Below are 22,914 nucleotides of genomic sequence, written 5' to 3' on the forward strand. Positions count from 1 at the left end.
ACAACTACTTTAGGATATTTATGTTTTACAATACACCGATTTTCACAAATGTTATCGAACTACTTGCACACCCGTGTCTTTATTTCCGTATGATATTCATTCTTACCTATATTACAAATCAACAAATCCAATACGTGAATATATTATAGTTAACTTTCACCACATAACATTAACATAGTCATCCTATTTATACAATGAGTAAACACGTTCGTTGGAGTATTATGGCTAGTCCGGTTGACAAGATACCTAAATCGAACACCCCCGTGTATTTGAAGTTGAAGCAGGAATGCGCTCGTGCTCTCCGAGCAGCGAATGAAAAAAAACAACATGGACGACCAGCGGGAGGTTCAAAATTCTAAACGGATCACAAACTCCAGCCTCGTCATGTCGGGTAGCTCCGCGGTGGCCATGGAGATTAAAAGGAAGAAAATACGAGAGAGTGCATTATTCCACCAAACGGAGGTAAGAATACATGATTGTCTATTGCCTTTATTGTCTATTCTATTGGCTGCTGCTATCGTCGAATCACGGCGACGCCCGATTGGCTCCGAAGTACAACGAAACAAAACAAGCGTTAATACATTATGACATAAAATGGTTATTGAGCTCAAACAGCTTCCAACAATGACACGAATTTGTTTTGTTTAACTTCAAAGTGGGCTAAAATCGACCTTTTTGCATTCGGAGCATTGTGTATTTATCATTGTCTTCGACATGAGCAAAATAACACTGTAATAAACGTATTTATATACTCACTGAATGACAAAACAATATCCAAGGCTTGTGTTGGTTGTTACTATAGTGAGTACTTTTAATTTGTCGCATTGGGGCAAAAATAAATTCTACGAACAAACATGTGCATTCGGTCTCTTGTGGAAAGCGATTGGGCTCTTTCATCCACCATATTGTTTGCTCTGATTTGGACTTAAAATCGTACAAGACCAACCTTTGAATGACCTTTACGACACGATAAGAAATTAGATTTGCCTCGGTCTTATTATCCTGTGCTACAAAATAACTTCTGTTCAACAAATTGGCCTATGCAAAATGGATATAAAGAAATGCAAGAATATGGCAAATTTAACCACATCAAAGTACTTTTTTTTTCATTCTGGATGTTGTACAACTCCAATGCGAACTATTTAGAATATTTTGGGTGACATTATTGAGCTTGCCGAGATTTTCCCTTACAAGAACACCAACATTGAAGAGAAGCTGGACTTTGAGGTTCGGATGCGAGAGGGCGCCTACAAGCTGCTGCAGGCCTGCAGCAAGAGAGAACAGATCCTCAACGCCTCCAAGAACCTGCGGACCTGCAACGCCAGGATCAAGGCTTACATCGATCACATGCAGAAGACGACGCACGAGCAATATCTGACAGGAGAAAGCAGCAGGTTATTGTATATCGCTGCAAATGCCGAACACCCCCGAAATCCAGTTGAATATTTTGCGACGTGACAAGTTATCGGTCATTACTGGGGTTCAGAATTTGCTTTGACTTTGATTTATTTAAACAGTTTGAGTGGTTGAAGTTTGGACTTTAAAAAAAAAAGTGTGAAAAAATGTAAATTATTACATCATGGAACTATAAAGAAAAGCATAAATAGAGCATACACAAGTTTAGAAGTTTTGAATAAATAAACATGAACATTTTGAATAAAATCATCTTAATTTTCTAGTTTGCACTCTTAAACTCACGTTTTTCCAACATACTCTTCGATCACTGAATTGCTTTGTTGCACTTTTTAAAAAAATTCATTTGAAAACAAAATGATCTTTGCAGACATTCAGAGGAACGTGTGCCATGTCGAGGAACAATTGCTTTGTCTGGTGAGTTCACTTCCCATTTTTTTTTGCCATGGATCATCACAACTCAGCTGAAAAATATTGCAAAAGACCAGCCACTAATTTAAGGTTCGTTTTTATAATTTCAAGCTTCTCTCGTTTGCAGGACTTCGTATTCCATTGATGTGGAAGGATCAGGATCACTTTAACAACAGAGGAAGTGGGTTTCTCTTTATTTGGTTGTCAGTCCGACCTAATATTTTTTTGATTTTGAACTTTTTTGTACTAACACTGCGTTGAATTGCTATAGGCTCGCGGCGGGTGGCCATCTTCTGCGTGATGCAGATGGGCTGCCAGGTGTTTGACACCAAGATGGCGGTGGTGGACAGATCCATCACGGACGTCTGCTTTGAAGAAGTCACCATCTTGTAAGCACACAATGATAGGCAGCAACCTTTTGGGACAGGCTGAATGCGCTTCCAACTATCGTCCACTAGATGGCAGTAGCCCCAATTTACTCAACTCAATTTTATCCTGCGCATCCCTGTAAAATATTGGAGATCATCATTATTTCAGTATTCATACATTGTGACATTTTGTTTGTTTGGTGGTGTGTCGTGAACATTTTCTAATAAAAAATTCAGTCTTTTTGTTGAATAGAAGTAACTTGGGACAATGCCACAGAGCAGAAGATTTGCAAAGTGTGATGCAAGTAACACTATTGGGAAGATGCTTTACTCAAGTGCTACGCCATTATTATCACTCAAGTCAAGCAAACGGGGCATAAAGTTACAGTGGCTTACAATAATATTAAATATTTATTTATTTTTTATTTTATTATATTTTTTTAGGAAAGAAGGCGGAATTTACCACTGTTGCTAAAAAATTTTTTTTAAACACCTTAAAGATTATAATTTAAATCAAGGTGTTTTTAAAATTATTTTGAAAAATATTTACCTTAAAGATTGTGGACTTATTAAACAAAACATTTAGAATTTTTTTTTTAAGTACTTGTTTTACTGACATTTTCATATAGTTTCATTTGTGACTATTTTCTCCGACAATTTATTTGCTATTAATTTATAATTTAATGATATCACTCATTCTTTTTTTTAAATATTATTATATATTATTATTTATTTAGCTCAATTTTCCCCCTAAAATGTTGATGCATTTTATCAATTTACAATTAATCCATATTATTTAATGCATGCCATATTTCCAAATAGTTGAAAATGTGTATAAATAAAACTAAATGCGACCCTTCATTGTCCCCCCACGTCAGTCAAGATGCAGTTCCCGGTTTTAAGCTGCGTGTCGAGCTGTGGAGCTGCGCCGTTGAGGACGAGCTCACCCTGGTCAGCACTCCGAGAAAACTGGCCAAGAAGCTGCGCAATTCTTTGGGGAAGACCGCCGGGAAGAAACTCTGCCCTCTGCTGGATGCTACAGACCCCGACACCTTCCTCCAGCACAACCCGCTCCCGCCGTATGTTTTACGTTTGTTGTCGTGTTTGAAACCCGCCTCGGTCGCTGGCAGAACAATGCGGGCATTGCGATGTCACGTTTTTTTAAACAAACGACGCTAAGCGTGCGTGTTATCACAAGGGGAGATTTGTCAAACAATAACAAAGTTGTTTGTTATGGACTTTTTGAAGTCGATGGCACGTATTGCGTTTGACATCCATCAGCGATGCGTTATTCAGCGTGCGTTTGTTCTTGTTCCAGGGGAGCCAAATACAATCTGCTGGCTTACTCGACCTTGAGACTGCCTGAGGCTGAAGGCAGCTTTCAGTCCCACTCGCTGGTCGTCCTCCAAACTTGTAAGAAATAGAAACAGATCAGCGAGTATGCAAATACTCAAAAAAATACACAGCGCACGCCTTTAAAAACAGGTTGAAATTGAAAACAACTCAAAAAGACTTTTGCTTGCTTTGCTCTTCCCCGTCAGCCGATTGCTCCTCCTGGCTTCCGCTTTACGGCAACCTGTGTTGCCGCTTGGTGGCCCAGCCGGCGTGCATGACACAAAACGTGATGGCCGGGTTCCTCAACCAGAAGGTAACATCCGCACGCTATTCCTCCTTTCGAACCAGCGGTGTTCAATGTCCGTTGTGCGGGCCGTTCCTTTGAATTAAACACACGTTAAAACGTTGAACATCGAACACCATTGCTGTACATAAGTGTATTTTCAATTTAAATATAATACAAAACAGGGGTGTCAAACATATGGCCCGTGGGCCGGATCGGGCCCGCGAGACGGCTTTGTAAAGTAATAAATAAATAAATAAATTGCAATGTCGGACCAATTAATTAGCCTGCCACAATCAAAAAAATCATAATTTCACAAGCAGTCCTCAGATGAGCAATGCAACTCGTACATGGAATCATCCTGGATGTCATTATTTTACGCACAACTTAAAGTTACGGTTTGTCTAAATGTATTTATTTTTTAAATCATAGGGCCGACACAGACGTGTTAATAAATACGACACAAATTCAATAACTTGTAACACAAACACATATGACAAGTATTGACGTCCTTAGAACTTCATCTCACAATGCATTCTGGGAACAATATGCAAAACAGGTCGATTTAACACATCCGGAACTCATACAGGCTAAGTGTTGCCGCGTGCCATTTGCATTTGTGTTATTTTTTTGTGCAACAATATGATTACAGTTGACCGCCGTCATTTAGGGCCAGCCCACAAATAGCGAAAATCTGCGTATAATTGACGGCAATTGTTTTGAAGTTGTATACCATTATTTTACCGATCCGGCCCACTTGGTAATATATTTTCTGAGCTCATCTGAGTTTGACTCTCCTGATTTAAAAAGTTGAAGGTTATACCTTAAGACTATTTTTCATTAAGAAAAATATTTTAAAGAAAAAAGTGGAATAATCCGAGGTCTCACTCGTTTTCAATTGAAAACATGCTGAATAAGATATTAAAAAAAAAATTAATTGACATTTTTTTTAATCATACCATATGGTTTATTTTGAAAACCATACAGTGTTGACCACCACATAGAGGATGTTTGAAAATATATTTGTTATAGAATTGTTTTTGTGGAAAACTTTTTTTTTTTTGGTGCAAAATGTTGCATAGATTTTCCCAAACAGTTTTTACTTGTTGCAAACAGTTTTTCTTTTTGCAAAGACATTTTCAACATGTGTGTTCAAAATGTCTTTGCGGAAAGAAAAACTGTTTGCAACTTTTTGGAACCTGACAGAAAAGCACAATTTTCTCCGTGCGTAAACCCTCAAACAAACTTTTAGCATTTTAGCGTGTCGGACTGAACACCTTTGAGGGCCAGTTGTCGTCTTCAACTCGTCGTCCATGTTGTCTTCCAGCAAAGCGTGGAGGGTCTTGAGCGCCGCTGCCGCCTCTACTGCGTCCTGAGCGCCGGCAGCCTGCGGTGCTACTTCTGCCCGGAGGAGATCGACGGCAAAGTGCAGCCGATGATGCGCCTGCCAGTCAACAAGGTGGGCCGAGTCACGCCGGCCACCTTCGCATTGGAACGCGCTTCTTTTCATTTCACGCTCGCTTGAGCTTGTTGATTAAAAATGACAATGCCACTAAGGCGGCACGCAATTAGAGATGAAGAAGAAGTGTTCAATGTTGATTTACTTTGCAGTGCTTGAGAGACTTGCACCTGTTTCCTATTATTGAACTTTTTTTTCCCATCCAGCATGTTGCGTGTTATTCTTCTTTTGTTTGATCAGAACGAGAACAGTCACTTTTGACAGCATACGGACTTTTATTCAGCTCATGAAAGGATTTTTCAAAGTCTGGAGATCGTAAAACTTTGCAAAAACCAGATGGAACAGAAAGCGTCCTGTCATCCGGTCCTCCGGGGCCGGAGTCCTGCAGGTTTTGGATATTTCCCTCTTTCAACACAGCTGATTCACGATCAGCTCATCAGCGAGCTCGGAATAAGCCTGATAATGATTGTGTTCATTGGAATCAGCTGCAGTTGGAGGAGGGAAACCTCTAAAACCTGCAGGACTCCGGCCCTCGGGGACCGCAGTTTGACATCCCTGGGCAGCCGCCATATTGCTCCTCCCGAGAAACGTTTCTCAGCATACGATCCTAAACGTTTACACTATCGAAATTGGAGAACATTTGAGACAGTAAACAGCAGGATTTATGATGTTTTAAATGTGTTCAACATAAACAAGAGGCCTTCAGACATTTTACTACTTGCCTTAAACACACGATAAGCTTAATGACGTGTACAAGAGGAAACTTGTATATTTTTATTAAAGAATTATAACTAATTACACAACAGATGCCTCTGCCAAATCTAATATTGGGGTCAAAGGAACTGAGCGATAATGATGTCTTCTTCTTCTTCTTATTTTTTTTACTTGTTAAAAACTAAGGACCACCCGCCCCTATTTTAACTGCCTACCAGCTGTATATGTCTAATCTGTACATATAGTTTATACAGTAGTCTGCTCGCGACATGGGAGGAGCAAGATGGCCGCCAAAAGTTCCTTTGGGCTCTTCGCCACTTCAGAAAGAACAAGTTGATGATTTGATTGCTTCCTGCAGGACACCCGCATCCGAGGGATGGAAAAGGAGTCGGGAGGAAGGAAGTTTCGGAGCCTGTCCATCGTCAACCCTTCGCCGGAAGGAACCCAGGCCCAAATCTTCACAGCAGACACCGGCGAGGAACTGGACCAGTGGCAGGAATCGCTGCAACAGCACCTTTACGATCAGAGTGAGTCTTCCCTTCGCAGTCAATGCCGTTTATCTTCGGTTAATATTTTGTTGTTGTTGCCCCCTGCAGGTCAGTGGCTGCACTGCTGCGGGCAGCTCATGAAATTCGAGGTGGCGTCGCCACGGAAACCGTCGCTCTTCCTCACCAAGCAAGCCGACTCGGTTTACGACGAGCTCAGTGAGTGTCTTTAATCGGATATGTGTTTATTTATAGAAAGAACGATTAGGTGGCCGATGTTAGCTCCTATAAAAATCGGCTACATTTTTGCAGATTTAAAAAAACAAACGCATTCCAACAGAGAAAATGACATTTCTGATCGTAAATTTAAACCAATACTATACGACTATACTATAATTTATATATTTATTGTTGTGTTAAGGAACCACAAAATAAATATTAGCAAATTAATTAAAAAAATGTTTGTAATCAGCTATCTGCTTTTTATTCTGCCAAATATCAGAATTGGCATCGACCCCAAAAATCTAGCCTTCTGCTAGCTTAATGCTAACATGGCATAGCATCAATAGTTGTGTTGCTATAACCTGTTAAACAATCCATATTTGAACACAAACTTTATCAACACATGTAGACAGACATAACGATACTCACATGCTTATATTCTTTTTCTTCTGCGACGAGCGACGCATATCACAGCAACTTCTGGCGTCAATTACAGTAGTTGTGAAACTCTTCTTCTTTGTTTGAGTCTGCATGACCAGAGCCGTATAAAGAGAGAGTTTGGCCAACTCGGTTTCAGCAGGGTAACAAGATGGCGTCCATATGTCATGTGACCAGTAGCGTCACGCTGTGGACGCCATATGTATTATACTGCCCCCCGGTGGCTACACACTAGAAAGTGTGCGTGTGCGTTTCTGTGTGTGGTCCTTGCAGGTATCAATTCTCCAGGCAAGTTTGAGAGCATCACCGACATCATCCACGACAAGATCGAGGAGACCGACGGCCGCTTCCTGATTGGCCGCCAGGAGGCCGCGGAGCCTCCTAATTGGTCCACTCTCTTCGGCGGCTCCCGCTCGTTCGTATTGCACAAGACGGCGGCTTCTCACGTTCCGTCGCAGAGTCGAACCCGCAGCCCGAGTTCCAGCCCCAAGCCGCGCTCCAGCTCCACGCCCAGCAGCGGCAAGAAACGGCGGGCCCCGCCTCCGCCCGCCAGCCCCAACGCTCCTCCTCCTTCACTCGCTCCTCGCCCCGACAGGCCTCCTCGTCCTCCTCCTCTCTCGCACCCCGAGAAGGAAAACGCGTCGCGGGCCAAGTCCAAAACGGGAAGGCCGTCGCTGGACGCCAAATTCTCCGCCATCATCCAGCAGCTGCAGCACAACAACAAACATGGCGGCGGTCCTGTGCCGGGCCGCAAGAACGCGCCGCTCGCCTTCACTCAGGACGACGGGCAAGTCGGGCTCGTCCCCGCGCCGACGAGCAATCTGAGGAAGTCGTTCAGAGAGAGGATGAAAGCCAACATGGAACGTTGAATTGTCATGAACACAGATTAGCCTCAATTGAAAAGATTTTGGGGGTTTTTACCCTTTAAAAATCTGCATTTTCCACAAAAACAGGATCGCCTTCCTCCCCCCAAAAATGTTTTTTTTTATGGTAATTTTTTAAAAATAATATTGATGATTAGAATTAATTTGCTAGTTATGTAATAGAAAAAGTACAAATTATTTTTAATCAATAACCAATTTAATGAGATGAATAAAGAAATACATCAACTAAGACATTTTTATGGAAAAAAAATGAACAGAAAATATTAAACGATTCTGTTATATATATATATATATATATATTAAAAAAAGGTAGCATAGCGGGAAGATGTGACTGCTCGAGAAGTTTTAATTGGGTAAGAAAAAACACTTCAGTCACGTCCGAGCTGGAGTGAAGTTAGCTTAGCTTAGCATCAACTTAACAAAAAAAATGCCACTACTTTAGAAGACAAATTCAAGACTTGTTTATTTTACAATAGGGCGATTCATCTATTTCCTTTTTTCCGTGAATCCAATTTAAAAAAAACAAAAAACACGCATCCCTTTATTTAAAACCACAATCGCATTTTAAATTGACTGCAGAAAATGCACAAACATAATTATTACGACAGCGAGTCTGGTTTTCGTTACCACGACGACGAGTTTGAGCCGAACCAGGAGTGGGAAAAATCGCAAGCACTCGTTGAGAATATATTTTTAAATCAACGTTTGACAGAGCAATCTTGCACGTGCTGCTTATCAGAAGCTAATGCTAATCTGTGTAGCTAACAAAACGGAGTGCAGCTCTGCTTACCTTGTGGCTTTTACATGATAATACGTGGGGACGGAGGGTGTTTCTTCATGATCAGGTTTCAGACTGTAGTTCTTGAAAGTGGCTCTGGATCTTCAGCCAGCCTCGCCGATCATGTCCATGGATGGGAAAATGTGATGATTTGACGATCTTGATGTCAATTTCATCCCACTGTTACATCACAGTGGGGAGGAATTGACGTGGAATGGATCACAAAACATTGACTCGCGTGCACGAAGGCCCATAAACACGACAATAACGTTTTTTTCTGTACATTTCAGTTTGTTTTTCTTCAAATACTTGTACAAAAGTCGTTTTAAAATGAAATCCCTAACATTATGTTCAGACTGAATATTTTCTTTGTAAGATGAACAGTGATTGACTTTTTTTTTTTTTAAATGTTTTTTTACACTTGTCTGACAGTTATGCAGAATATGAAAATGTTGCCTGTACGGTTTCATACAAATGAGTTGAGCCAGCAGATGTGAAGTTGAGCATGCAATTATTTAAACAGTGCCTTGCATAGTCGTAGTAGTTTAACTGTATTTGGTTTTTATACTTTTATAGGGAATGTAAAAAATGTGACTTTAAAACCTTTGCTATAGAGTTAATAAATGTTTTATGATGGCGACAGTTTGACCTTGATATTTGCATTTCCATGATGACTTATGGAAATTTTTTTGGAATTATTCCTCAAATGTGAACTGACGAGTCCCTTAAAAAAAACACAAAAAAAGATGATTTCCATTAAAAGATTGCCTGCCGACTCGATATCGTATGCGGATACGAGATCCAAGTGAGATGGCCGCTCATCAATCGTGCCAAAAGTGGAGCAGAAAAGAAAACAAAAACGTTTGCAAAAAGCTCTCCAATTGGAATTGATCCGTGAAGACGTTTCCTCTTCCACTTTATGAGCGCTTCTTGATTTATATTTTCCCTGCTAACTTTGAATTGCTTGAGGTCAGCATAATGGAGTGACCTCGCTCGCTGTGCGCCGTCGACGTGACTGCGGCGCGCAGCCAATCAAAAAGGACACGGCGACGTAATCATTGAATGAAGCTTTTGTGGGCCCCAAACAAACCGTCGCCTTGTTGCGTTTCAACAAATGCTGGCAGCCGCTTTGCCGTCACAAGATCGCCAACCAGCACGATTAAACAACATCAACATGCATGGAAATCCTTTTCACGTTCAAGTCACATTTTCACACAAAAAAAGTCCTAATATGGATTTTTTTTTTTTTTTTACAAGATAATGGGAAAGCTCGTGCTTTTCAGAAAATAAAGATCTTGTCTTAATGAGGGTAAAAAATTGACTTTTTTAAAATATAAAATGTATTTCTTTAGCATGGAAGCATATTGCATTCACTTGAAATAATTATTTATTGATGGGCTTAGATTAAAAAAATGTTTTTATGTTTCCCCCCCGTTTTTCATATCCCCATCAAATACATTCCCAAAAAACAAGGAACATTTTGAGCAACAAAAAAAAACAAAAGCAGAAAATAAATTCTGAAAATAATTTGAATGGGGAAAAAAATCCAAAAATGAAATAAAAAATATTCATGAAACAAAAACAACAAAAAATACTCAGGAAAACAGATTTTTTTTTTTTTAGCAAACTTAATTAATCATCTCACAAAACGCATCAATTGTCATGCTCAAAGACCAAATCACCTTCCGAAGGTGTTAGAAACTGGATTAAACACGATTTATAATCTTAAAAAACTGGTTTTGAAATCTTATTTTCACTCTTCTCGTTTCCAAATTTAGTGTCAAACATTAGTGTGTCGCCATCTCGAGACTAAGAGTGGAATTACACTCAAAATAACAGCAACACAAGACAAAGTGTACATAAAAAGAGAGAGAGAGCAAACTTGGAATTTACAATGGAAACAAGTTGACTGCATGGCAAATCAATTTGGCAGAATTGTACGAGAATCAAGTGTTGTTGTTGTTGTTTTTTTATCCAAGCAGACAAAAAAAGACAACAAAACCTGGCCCAAGACCGAATCCATCTTTTGTGTTGCTATTGGCTCATCTAATGAGCAACCGTCAATGTTTGCGTGCGATGAGAGAATTGAGTGAAAGCCTTGAAAGGAGCGAAAAGCGATTGCCAAAGGTTTGGAAGCTCGGGAGGAGCAAGAGTGCAATTTTAATAGTCCCCGTTGTGTTGCGCGCAAACATGCGCGCACGCGCGCGCACGCACGAGGCACACGCACGTCTATGGCGAGTACGCGTTGGCAATTATTCATCAAACGAACGCGGCAGATAAACAAGAGTTCATCCGCGGTCGCGCACTTTTCTGTGCAATGTGATTATTTTCATTTGATGTCCTTTTTATGGACGGAATCACTTCAATTAGTTTGACATCCCCCGGAGCAACATTTGACTTGTAAAAGAACAATCGTCGCATTTTAGGGAGCTCAGGCAAGCTTTTATGTCCTGATTTTGTGCGCGCGCATTTTCGAGTTGCGGACATTTCTCTTGTTTAGGGATGTTTGCAGAACAACAACAACGAGAAGCGGCGCTTGCTAGCTAATTGCTGTTTCTGGTTCAGTTACGTCACTCGAGTTCTTCGTGGACTTTGGTGAATGAAAATCAACAATCAAAATTGATTGATTGATTTTTTTTTTTTAGATTGGAAAATGTTTTGAATGTCTGCTTTGGTGTCCCGTTGGAATGTCGCCCGGATGAATCAATAAGCACGAGAAATCCGGTCATGCTGAAAGAAAAATACTTTGAAAACAGTAAACAGACCTCATTTATGGTTTCCCGCCGGGTTTGCGGGCATGCGATTTGGTGGACTTTATTTTATTATTTTTCCCAAGTCTTGTTTCTAACTCGCTTGTTATGACATCTGTTTATTGTGGGTGTCATTGCACTGTCCACCACGAGATGGCAGCACACAGTTTTGTGTTACTCTTTTTTTTGTTTGATCAAAACAGGAAGTACAACATTTCAAGGTCAGCCTAGTTTTTGCCGAAGATGAATGAACGTCAACATCATCTTCAATCCTGCTTTTTACACCTACAGAAAGCAACGGCTGGAGGTTATTTTTGTCACGTACATGTTTGAGCAAGATTATTCATTTATATTGGTGAGATGTTTATCATCTTAGGGGAAAAAATGGCATTTGCAATATTTTTGCGTCATCCATTGCTCTCACTTAATGTGTGAATTATTTTGTAGTGTTTCAAGACCTTAAAAACAATTTAAGGAAAATCTTAACTTTTGTGTCTTGTAAATCAAGATGACTCGCTTTGTAGCGATGCTTGCTCTTCTATATTGTAAAAAAAAAAATAAAAAAAATAATGACACTCATATCTACGAACTGACCCAGAATGCTTCATGTGAAACTTCTCACGTTCCAACATGAAATTTATGACAACATTATGTGATCTTTTTTTTTTTTTTTTTGCCTGTCGAGGCAGCAATCCACGTCCAAAAAATCCGTCACAATTGGCGTACCAAGTAAAGGGTAGCATGTGCGTTAGTCAGAAGGATCCGGAATGCCACTTGGGTCTCGTCAGACCGCCTTCCCAGAAGCAGCCATTTGTCCAATCACACTTGCGCCTCAAAACACACACACACACACACACACACACACACACACACACACACACACACACACACACACACACACACACACACACACACACACACACACACACACACACACACACACACACACACACAAATGGAGATCTTATAGATAGTAAAATATTTTAATTAAATATACAGGAGGTCATAGCATAAAAAAAAAAAAGTCTTGCATTTTTTTTGTCGGTGCCAGCTGGCTGATTGGTAAACACGTGGCTACTGTATCAAAAAACACCTTTTTGAGGATGCACACACAAAAAAAAAAAAAGAACAAGTGAAAAAATGACAACAAATAATCCTAATCCTTAAATCCAAAACGTAGTGTTTGTTAAGAGGCTAGATTGTGTGTAACTTTTATTCTTTCACTCATCCGTCCGTATGTCCACATATATATACTGCCTTTGATGCTATTTACAGATTATAACAGTTTGGATACGATAACCACCACTCTGGCGCCAGCGAGCGAGCGAGCGAGCGCGGCGCGCTATCTACAGTGCCGTTTATTTACACACACGCACACACGCACACACACACACACGCACGCACGCCAGAAATTGACGGCGACAGACGAGAAGAAAAACGTCAAAACTGATATCTTGCATGGATTTTTTTTTTCTTCCAGACAGACAGACGGACAGTGCTTGTTCGTTGGGGGAAAGTAACGTCAACGCATTCAATTATCATGTACTAGTAGCGTATTGTAGTCACGAGTAAGACAGCTCAGCGCATTTGTAGAATGACCATAAGCACTAGTTGACATCTGTGTGCTACTAGTACTAACGTGTGAAGTGCCGGATGTTAACTAGTAGCACACAACTGTTAACTAGTGCACAGTTTGCCTCACGAGTAAGATGGAGATGATCGATATCAAAAGTACTCACGAGTGAGACAAAAGAGTGCACGAGTAGAGTGCGCCTAAAGACAGTCAAAAAAGCATTGTATTTTCACTGGCGGAGGCGGCACTTCGTCACCTTGCGGCTGATTGCCAGTTAGTGGTTTTTTTCGTCATGTCTCTTTTAAAGTGTAAAAGTATCTCGCCACATGTAAACGCAAACATAAAACATTTGTCAACAAACCGAGTGCGCCGCGGACCGTAAACGCCGAACGCCGACAACCATTTAGTGCGAAGAACAAGAACGCGGGTCGGGCAAAAGGCACAAATATTTTCAAAGCGTTCGAAGTGACCACATTCTTATTCCCCCAAAAAATTATACAGTGGATTTTTTTCAGCGTGTTTGGACTGTAAAAAAAAGAAGAAGAAGTGATTTTCAAGTCATGAATAATGAAGGCGGTGAAATGCTGAACTGCGATGCGGCGAGCGTTCGGCACGAGTCAGCCGCTTCATCACGTCCGTATTCAAATATATGTCTTTTTTTTAAATCCAAAGAAAAAGCCACATTCATTCCCGTGAAATGGATTTGGACATGTTCTGTCCCTCAGCACCTCCGCGGCTTACTTTTGTCAACGCAATCCAACGCACGGTATCGAACCGCCTCGAACCGCCAGTGGCGCTTTTACGTCGGCCTCAAAACAAGCGGTTCGAGCCGATTCGGTCATTAAAAACACCGACTTGTATATGAAAGGACTTGCGGCTGAAGCCAGAGGGCGGCCATCTTGCGTTGCCACTGTTACTGACAACTTGTTCGTTTTGGTCTAAAAACGTTATCGGTGTCGTGTTTTACGCTAAAATGGCGTCATGAGAGCCTCTCAAAGAACCAACTTGACTGTTCGCATTGCCCCATTCGGACTATATTATCCCACTTTCTCGAATTGTGACCGACAGCGTAGCCAATTTTGTCCCAAGTGGCAACGTAAGATGGCCGCCGGTGGCTTCACTTCTTCCAACGGCAAAAGTAAGCGCCATTATTAGTCCATTCGTATATAAATCCGCGGTATGAACGCGCATGCTAATGTTAGCTTAGCATTGTAGGCGGTTTCAAGTTACTTTAGTGCCCATTGTTGTTTTTTTCTCTCTTTCACAAAGAGGCGTCAAAAACAATAGTTCTTGATTTGTTTTTGTTTTTTTGTAAGCATTTCTCGTTTCCGAGCATTTTTTTTTTTTCAGTTTTCTGCGGTACAAAAAAACACCACCGGCAAACCGAGGCGGTGCCGTGCAGTGCGACGGCGTCGAACAGGCGGAGCGGCGGCGGCGGCGGCCGCGCGTTTTGGCGCCGCCCGGATCGGCAGCTTCCTGCTGTAGTGTTTCAAGCGACGCAGTTTTAGCCCTCGGACGCAGTAAACAAAAACGGCGCGACTGCCCGACTCCCATCGACGGAGAGTCGAAACCAAAAGTCAGCACATCCACGTCAGAATTGTGCAAATGAGGATACAAACAAAAAAAAGTTACAGTAAGTGGTGATAAAAAAAAGACAGAACAGTGCAAAGGATATAAACAAATGTAAAAGCAAAATCAAAAAAAAATGGAATTTTCAGTTTGTCTCACAGATGAGTTTTACAGTCAGTCGCCAGCCTTCCAATCCGGCGACCAATCCGCTCGCTGTCTTTGCTTGGCAAGGGAAAAGCGGGGCACGGACGAGCCGGGGCGTCCGTCACAGTCTCGTGCTCGGGTGCGCCGAGGACAGCTGCGGCGGCGGCAGCGTGGAGAGCGGGTACAGGTGGTGCAGCAGGTCGCCGTAGAGCGCCGCGCCGCCCGGGTGCCGGAAGAAGTGGTGCGGGCCCGGGGCGGAGGCCAGCAGCTGCCTGTGGAACATCATGGAGTGGAAAGCCAAGGGGGGCACGAGCGGGGACACGGCCGACTGGCTCTTCAGGTACTGCAGGCCCGGGTACTGCTGGAGTCCGTCCTGCGGCAGGAGGCTGCCGGGCGGGTACATGCCGGCGTAGAGCGGCGCGGCGTGAGGCAGCGGGTACGCGCTGGCGGGGTGGCCCTCGGGGAGGTGCTTGTTGAGGTGGACCGCGGCGTGCGCCGGCTCGGCGGCTTTCAGCTCCTCCGGGTCGCCGCGGCGGACGGCGCACGGCGGGTGGATCGGCGTCACCGCGCGCACCTTCCTCTCCGGCACGTCCTCGCACTCCGCCTCCCCGAGGTTTCGTTTACTGGTCGGGGCGGGGCTGGCGAGGGCCGAGTCGGATGAGGATTTGGGGCTGGGAAATGGCGGCGACGGGTCCAGCTTGAGGGGCGAGACGGTCATGGGGGGAACTCGGCACGCCTTGGGGTGCGAGTCCAAGCCCTGATGCACGATGGAGTAGGGGAGGCCGCAGAAGGCGGACTTGGAGAAGGCGGACGCCCGCTGGGCGAGCGGTTTGGGCACGGTGAAATCTCGGGGCTCGTCCTCGGCCTCTGCCCTCTCGCCGCGAGCCTGCGCTTGGTCGCCGTAGTGCGATCGGTACGCCAGGCCTTCCTGCTCCAGGCCTCCGCACACAAAAGCCTGCCCCCCTTCGCGGTCCCTGGCAAAGTTGTCCCGCCGCTCCGCGTTCGAGTACGCCGCCAGCCTGTCCTGGCTCAGGCAGTTCTCCGTTTGCCGGTACAGACTGTGCAGGTGCGGGGACGAGTAGCAGTCGCCGGCGAAGCCGCGGGCCTGCAGGATCTTCTCCGACGGGTTGCCGGCGACGTCCCGGTCCTGCGTCCTGGGGAGGTACGGCTGCCACGGCGCGCTGACGTGAGGCTGCAGGACGTGGCCGGCGTTCCTCTCCTGCGCGGGCTTGCTGCTCTGCGCGTGCTGAATGACCGACGGCCGGAACATCGGCGCCGCCTCTGGGACGCCGTCGCACGCGTGCCGCCTCGGGCCTTCGTCTTTGCCTCTCCTCTTGTCGGCGTCGCTCGATGGCGGGAGGGACGACGCGAACGAGAAGGAGACGGACTCCTGGGAGACGAGCTTCTTTTTGGCCAGAGGCGACATGACGCCTTGGCTGGCTTTGCAGTAGGCGGCCATTTGCGCCGGACTCTCCTTCCGGATCAGCCCGTAGTCTTCCTTCTCCGGGAAGGGATCCGCACTCAAGTCTACGGACTGCCGGTCCTGTTTGCACATGGGTAACACCTTGCCCACCCTCCCGCCGTGGCACTCCGAGGAGTCCCTGCCGCGGGGCGAGGACTCGGGCAGCGCGACGTGCCCGGCGGGCTTGTTCTGGTCCCAGCGGTGAGGCAGGTGGGCGCTTTTGGCAAGCGGGTGGACTTCGGTCTTGGCGGCCTCGCCGATCTGCCTCCACTCGGGCGCGGCCCCCGTGCAGAGGGGCAGCGGGGCGAGCGGCGCCCGGCTGGAGTCGGCCTCTTTGGGGCACGGCGGCGTGGGCGTGTCCCCGGCCAATGGCTCCTCCTCCTTCAGCGTCACGTGAAGCTCCTCCTCCTCAATAACGATCGGTTCATCCACATCAAGCTTGGTGTCCGCTTCCTCTTTCACCTTGGAATCCTGCAGGTGGGGACAAGTATTTTTGGATCACGTCAGCATATTGTCCACCATCTTTTTTCGGCCTTCAACTGCTTTTTAAAAGTAAGGACATTATTTTGATGGCCGGCATAGAACAACGTCAAAACAAAATATTTAAAAATACAACTGACTCTTTATTTATTATTATTTTTTTTTACAACTGACTCTTTCGATGAATGTCGTTGTATTTAGCGTGGGCTAATGGGAGAGGTTGCCATTTGTACTTTCTGGACCTGAATTCGCCACCTCTGAGGTCAACATATGTCCAGTCGAGACATGGCCACCGTTTGACGGTATTTTGTGGTTTTCAAAGGTTAAGGTTTCACTGGTAATGAGCTCTTCTTCTCGTCTCTGTTGGTCTAAGCATGGCACAATATGATTGGCTGCTTGCAGAAATGAGTAAAGTGCCGTCTCTTTGAAGTTAATTGCCGCCAATGAACTTTTTTCTCCTTCTCGAGCAGGACCTCGGTTACATATGGAGGGCGGGAGCAAGACCACTGCAAATACTGATACCCGTTTGCTGTGATTAATGTGAATTGTCCTAGAAAAATAATTGTGCCAGCAAGTACTAATTAGCCCCAAGGACAATATGAGTAGCCCATGGGACTGCTCTCAACAGTGACGCTGTGCCTTACTAAGAATGTTAACATTTATTTATTTAAACTTAAAATGGTACACGTTTGTTCTGTACCAAATATTCTATATTTTGTTCAAAAATCTAATTTATTATTGGAAGGAATGTTATTTTTATTGACAAAATTTGTATAAAAAATATGAAATATTAAAACACATCAATATTAATTATAAATATTAAAATATATTAATATTGAAAAGGTCATTTAACAGCAATTTTTAAAATTTAATACGGCAATATTAGTCAGAATGTGATACAGGCCCATGCCGAGTCAAATCTGCCATTTTGTTTTGGCCGTCGTCGTCGCAGAAAATGCGGATTCATTAAGGTCGGATTTTGGAAATGGTGGCAAGAAATTCTCTCGTGCTCCGTTACGGCTCCGTTACGGCTCCGTTACGCCTCTGAAGACGAACATCTGGAGGTCAACTTCAAAATCACTAACTTACACACGGGGAGAAAAAAGCTAAAAGTCATCAGTTATACGGCGAATGTGAAAGTAGTAAAAATGGGAAAATATTGTCCCGCGTGGTTGTTTTTAAAGTCTTTGATAACGTTGAGCTGAGTATCGTGGCGGCGCATCTTATACATTTTTTTATCTTTTGGTACTTTGCATTCATAAATGCTCGTCGCTGCAAGCTGAATATTTGATCTAAAAATAAGAAATATTGTGGCAAAATCCACAAACACGGATTAAGAAGTCTTAAGTTAGATGGAGTCGGCCTCCCAAAACATCTCCCACTCGCCTCTTAGCATGCGTGTGGACGTGCGTGCGCGTGTTGAGATGCCGGCGGACGTCGCCAACCAACCTGTGATTGTTGCTGGCCCTTGGCCGCCTCGCCATCGCCGCCGCCGCCATCATCATCGCCGTCGTCGCCGCCATCGCCGCCGCTGCTCTCCTTTCGGGACGCCTGCTTGCCAGCGTTCGGGCCCTTGGCTTTCTTGGCCCCGACGCCTTTGGCCTTGGCCGACGGCGCCTTCTCCTGGCTGCGGGGCTTGCTCAGGGGGAGGGGCTTGTCCTGCTCGCCTTTGAGGTGCCTCTCGTAGGGGAGGAGAAGCCTGCGGGGGGGAGGGAAGAAGGAATGCCGGCGCTGTTATGTCACGGACGGCTTGGCCAGCACAACGGCGACTTGTTCATTTGGAGATGTTCTGCATGTTGGCTTTGAGTGCGCAAACTATTTTGTTGGACACAATTTTAAAAAACAAAACAACTTGGGAAATTTGCAGTTTTGCAGCAGGAACACAATATCAATCAATATCATTAAAACGTTGATGATAATTGGACAAAAACTTTTTATGAAAAGCAACAAGGTTAGATTACGTTGACTATGCGCACTTCAACAGAGGATTGACCAAATCTTGTGTAAATAAATAAATAATACTCAGCTCACCAAGCTAGCAGTGTTGCGCGTAGCAATAAAACGGCATCAAATTGATATCATAAATGATCATATAAATATGAACAGCAGTGCGACTACTCAGCAGTCCAATATATTGAAAAACGATATTATAAATGTTTGATAGCACTTTTTTTTTAGACCGATACCAATACTCAAATCTTCAGTACTCACTGATACCGATACCAAGTGATACATACAATTTCCCCCCAAAAAACAATGACAGATAATTAAAAAAAAACACATATATATCCCAACTACAGCAAATTTCCTTAAAATTGAATGAAATTAATGGCAATTATATTTTTTCAATTTGCTCATAAAAGTAATTTTGCAAAGAGCACACAATAAAATGAATTAAAAAAAGGTAATAAAATGAAATAATCCAGTGGCCAGAAAAAAAAAAAGTCCCAATAAAAAGAGGTGGTTGTCCAACTTCTTTTTAAGTCACGTGCAAAGAATTCAATTCAATACGAGAGTGCTTCAAGTCATTTCGTCATATCTTCCATGTTAACAATTCCTCAAGCTGTTTAATTATATCTTGTTTTGAAATCGGACCGCAAAGTGGCCACAAGAGCGGTGGGTCGCTACCGGTATCGATATCCACGGCGAGTACCGATACCATGAAACGTGGCCTGGTAACTGCCCGATACGATACCTGGTATCGATACTCGGCTACTCGCCCATCCCTAATACACGTATATAAGAAAAGCAGACATGAATGAAAACAAAAGCCGCCGCAATAATGAGCCGTGTGGTGTAAAATGTCCGCCCTACGCATTTATGCGGTTGTGTGTGTGTGGGGGGGGGGGGGGGGGGGGGAGCACTGCACAATGGAAGAAGAAAAATCATATTAAGAGGATAATATCATTCGAGATGATATAAAAAGAAAACTTGCTTGTGAGGGCGGTGTTGGCTGTAGTTCGAATACTTGGCATGCAATAACTAATCCTATTGTAATGACACAACGTTAGGGGAAATCCAGTCGCGCACGAATGCCAGAGAATGTGCGTGCGTGCGTGCGCGCGCGCGTGTGCGCGTGTGTTAGTTCCCGCTGAGACACATCACACCGCTTATTATTTGAACCTTGAGAGAGGAATAAACGCCGGGCTTTTCCCGGACATGATTATACTGTAGCTTTTTTTATTTGTATTTTTTATTTGTATTTTCTTAAGTCAAACATGCCAACATGATTCATTCCTTCAGCTGGCGTGTGCATTTTGTTTGGCTTCACGCACGCACATCGCCCCAGCTGACGGGATTACATGCACATGCTCGCCGCCAACGAAAGGCCGCGCGAAGCCAGCGAGATCATCTGCTCTTCCTCATCCCGACATTCCCAGAGTTCACATTTAAGTCACAACGGGGACGGGATCCGGACTTAACAACGGGCTCGTGTGCAAAGAAGCAACTTGAGACTTTTTACAGTCGTGAACAGAAAATGGGAAGTTGGCAGAATGGTGGCAAAAATGCGCTACAGTTTTAGTTCACTTTAGATCTGGAAATAGTTTCCTCCTTTTTGCACCACTACACAAATGGCTCATTTTTTTTTGCCTGTCGGTTGATAATGTCATTCTCTGTGGACCAGAAACAAAGTTGTGGTTCCCCATATGAGAACAATGAAAAGTCACATCAAAAAACAAAACAAAAAAAACCAAGATGGATGCCAGGCATCACTATCAGGCTGATACCAGTTTTATTTCAAGGTTTTGGGTACTCGTGAAGGCTGTCGGGACCAAACAAAGATTCTAGAGGCACAAATCTCAATAAATGTGACATGTAGTAAGTCCTCCTGGCCAGTAGTTGGCGCTACGCAGCGGTGATTGCGCCAAAAAGAAAAAGGTCTTTCTCACAATTATCTGTCAGTGTTCATTGAAATGTTCTTGGTGTCGCTGCATACTCGAGTGAATACGCACTTTAGAATAATAATAATAATAATAATAATAGATTTTATTTGCAATGCAAAGGACATGCAAAACAATCCGTCAATCAAGAAGAGATGCTTTGCTTGCTTTTTGAAAAAAAAAAAAAATCCTCAAAAAGCCTTCAAGAGGGGCGATGTGGGAATTTTGTTCTTGCCACTTTGAACAAAAGCGCCGGCAGCCCAAAAAAGCCGCCAAACGACATTTCATCCAGCTGCTGTGGCAGGCGGTCGGCCCCGGGCCAAGAAAGGAAATGTACTATTAAAGGCCACTTATTGGAAAAGACGCAGACGGCAAAGGCGTAATAATGACACGTTAATGACGAGGAGCAACCGCTGCAAAAAAAACTTAAACAGCAGTCCTCTTACAAATCAGCTTCTTTTGTTTTCTTTTTTTAAATTCAGAGTCAATTAACTGCGTAGAGGAAACGACACCAAACAGGCAATTTGTGCAGCGTGTGGGAATGAGGCCGGCTAACTTGGCCCGGGTCAACTTTTAGGAACGTCAGTTTGGGATGTTGAGAAGTGGATTAAAGGGGGGGGGGGGGGGGGGGGGTATGTATGAGCTGAGTGAGAAATGACTGGCTCCGTGTGTATAAATACTTCCAAATGGAAAAACTCTAACTATTCTGGTCAGGAAAAAGTCCCAAAAAAGTACATGTCAGGAAGTTCCCAACATTGTGGGAAGGATTCGTTTTGTTTCCGCCCTTGAAATCATCATCCAACTTTTGACGCCATGTTTAGATAACAAAAAAGCGCCTGTGGTCTCGGAAATTTGCCACTTTATAAAGTTTGCGAGTTTTTTTTCTCTCGGAATATTGCTCACTGCCCTGTAAAAAAAAAAAAAATACAAAAATGAGATGATGTCCTTATACGCCGTCGTAGAAACGAGCGTCCAGGGCATTTTGTTTTCTTTTTTAAAATCACTGTTCAAAGGGTGCTACTGAGGTTGGTTTGGGAAAAATCCCGAAAATAAATAAATATATATATATATATATATATATATAAATATATATATAAATATATCTATAAATATATATTTAAATATATATATATATATATATAAATATATATATATATATATATATATATATATAAAAAAAATATATATATAAAAAAAAATATATATATATAAATATATATATATATATATATATAAAAAAAAAATATATATAAATATATATATATATAAAAAATATATATATATATAAATATATATATATATACATATATAAATATATATATATATATATATATAAATATATATATATATATATATATAAATATATATATATATATATATATATATATATATATATATATATAAATATATATATATATATATATATATATATATATATATATATATACTTTTTTTCTTTTTACTTAAAAAAACAACATTTTAATATATCGTCGCTGCTATGTGAAAACCACTTTTAAAGGTTTTTGGGATGTCTGTTTTTAAGTTTGTTTTTATTTGATCTTTCTGTTTCCATCATCTGTGACACTGCTGATAATATGATCATCATTTGTATTTGTCGGTCCGTCTCCACTTCGTGGTCCATTCGTATGACAGTTAAGGGCGTCCTCGTACACAAAACAGGAAAATAATGACGTCATGGTTCTAAAAGGAGCTGTCATTCCCACGGCAGGCCACACGGGGGCGCATGTTGCTTTTGTTGGCAGTCGGGCTGGCGGCGGTGCAGAATTTCATTAAGGCGGCCCCAGCAACATTTTTTATGAGGTCAATAAACACTTAACTTCCTCTCAAGCCAATTTATCAGCCGCCTCTTGTTTGAGCGTCCGCTTTTTTCCGTGTCGATAACAAGCCACTAATACATGCAGCGGCGAGGAGGAGGGGGGGGGGGGGGGTCGCTCGCCATGGTGGGGGCTAAATGTTGAATAAATATAGAAATATCAGGCGGGAGCTAATCTGGGAACGAGATCAGCTCCGATAAAAGGCTATTATGCATGTCTGGCTAATCTCAATAAATCAGAAAAATCCATAATAGTTCATTGAAAGGGACGTTGCCAAACCGAGCATGTTTCGGGTCTGGGAGGAATGGGATGGAAACGCAGTCAGAGGGAGAGAAAGAGAGAGAGAGAGAGAGAGAGAGAGAGAGCAGTTGGCAAAAACAAGGTGACTTGACCGGCAACGTGCTGCCCTGGTTTGCGGCGTTTGGTGTTG

At 43.0% G+C, this 22,914-nt stretch overlaps 2 protein-coding genes across 2 annotated transcripts in view; one reads left to right on the forward strand and one right to left on the reverse strand.

Moving 5' to 3' along the window:
- The first annotated feature begins 277 nt into the window (after nt 1-277).
- On the forward strand, nt 278-9,432 carry rtkn2 (rhotekin 2). The gene is made up of 12 exons (XM_086093804.1): nt 278-462; nt 1,195-1,394; nt 1,784-1,830; nt 1,952-2,005; nt 2,096-2,213; nt 3,071-3,271; nt 3,511-3,605; nt 3,734-3,840; nt 5,138-5,269; nt 6,342-6,510; nt 6,580-6,687; nt 7,402-9,432. The coding sequence occupies exons 1-12, from the start codon at nt 313-315 to the stop codon at nt 7,995-7,997; spliced, it is 1,977 nt and encodes a 658-aa protein (XP_085949930.1). The 5' UTR covers nt 278-312; the 3' UTR covers nt 7,998-9,432.
- A 2,779-nt stretch (nt 9,433-12,211) lies between these two features.
- The window catches only part of arid5b (AT-rich interaction domain 5B), a 103,654-nt gene continuing 92,951 nt past the window's right edge, over nt 12,212-22,914 (reverse strand). Inside the window, exons 9-10 of the mRNA XM_086093651.1 lie at nt 18,218-18,467; nt 12,212-16,759 (exon numbers count right to left, since the gene is read on the reverse strand). Of these exons, the coding sequence (XP_085949777.1) occupies nt 14,948-16,759; nt 18,218-18,467 (2,062 nt within the window). The 3' untranslated portion in view covers nt 12,212-14,947. The remainder of the gene's footprint in view (nt 16,760-18,217; nt 18,468-22,914) is intronic.

Source organism: Leptonotus elevatus, chromosome 13 (assembly GCF_054856555.1).
Source record: "Leptonotus elevatus isolate MCC_2025b chromosome 13, RoL_Lele_1.0, whole genome shotgun sequence".
Taxonomy (NCBI): domain Eukaryota; kingdom Metazoa; phylum Chordata; class Actinopteri; order Syngnathiformes; family Syngnathidae; genus Leptonotus; species Leptonotus elevatus.

Coding starts and splice junctions, on each gene's coding strand:
- rtkn2 (XM_086093804.1), top strand. CDS start 313: ATGAAAAAAAACAACATGGACGACCAGCGGGAGGTTCAAAATTCTAAA. Junction 2,006..2,095: donor TCACTTTAACAACAGAGGAA/GTGGGTTTCTCT, acceptor GAATTGCTATAG/GCTCGCGGCGGGTGGCCATC. Junction 6,511..6,579: donor ACAGCACCTTTACGATCAGA/GTGAGTCTTCCC, acceptor TGCCCCCTGCAG/GTCAGTGGCTGCACTGCTGC.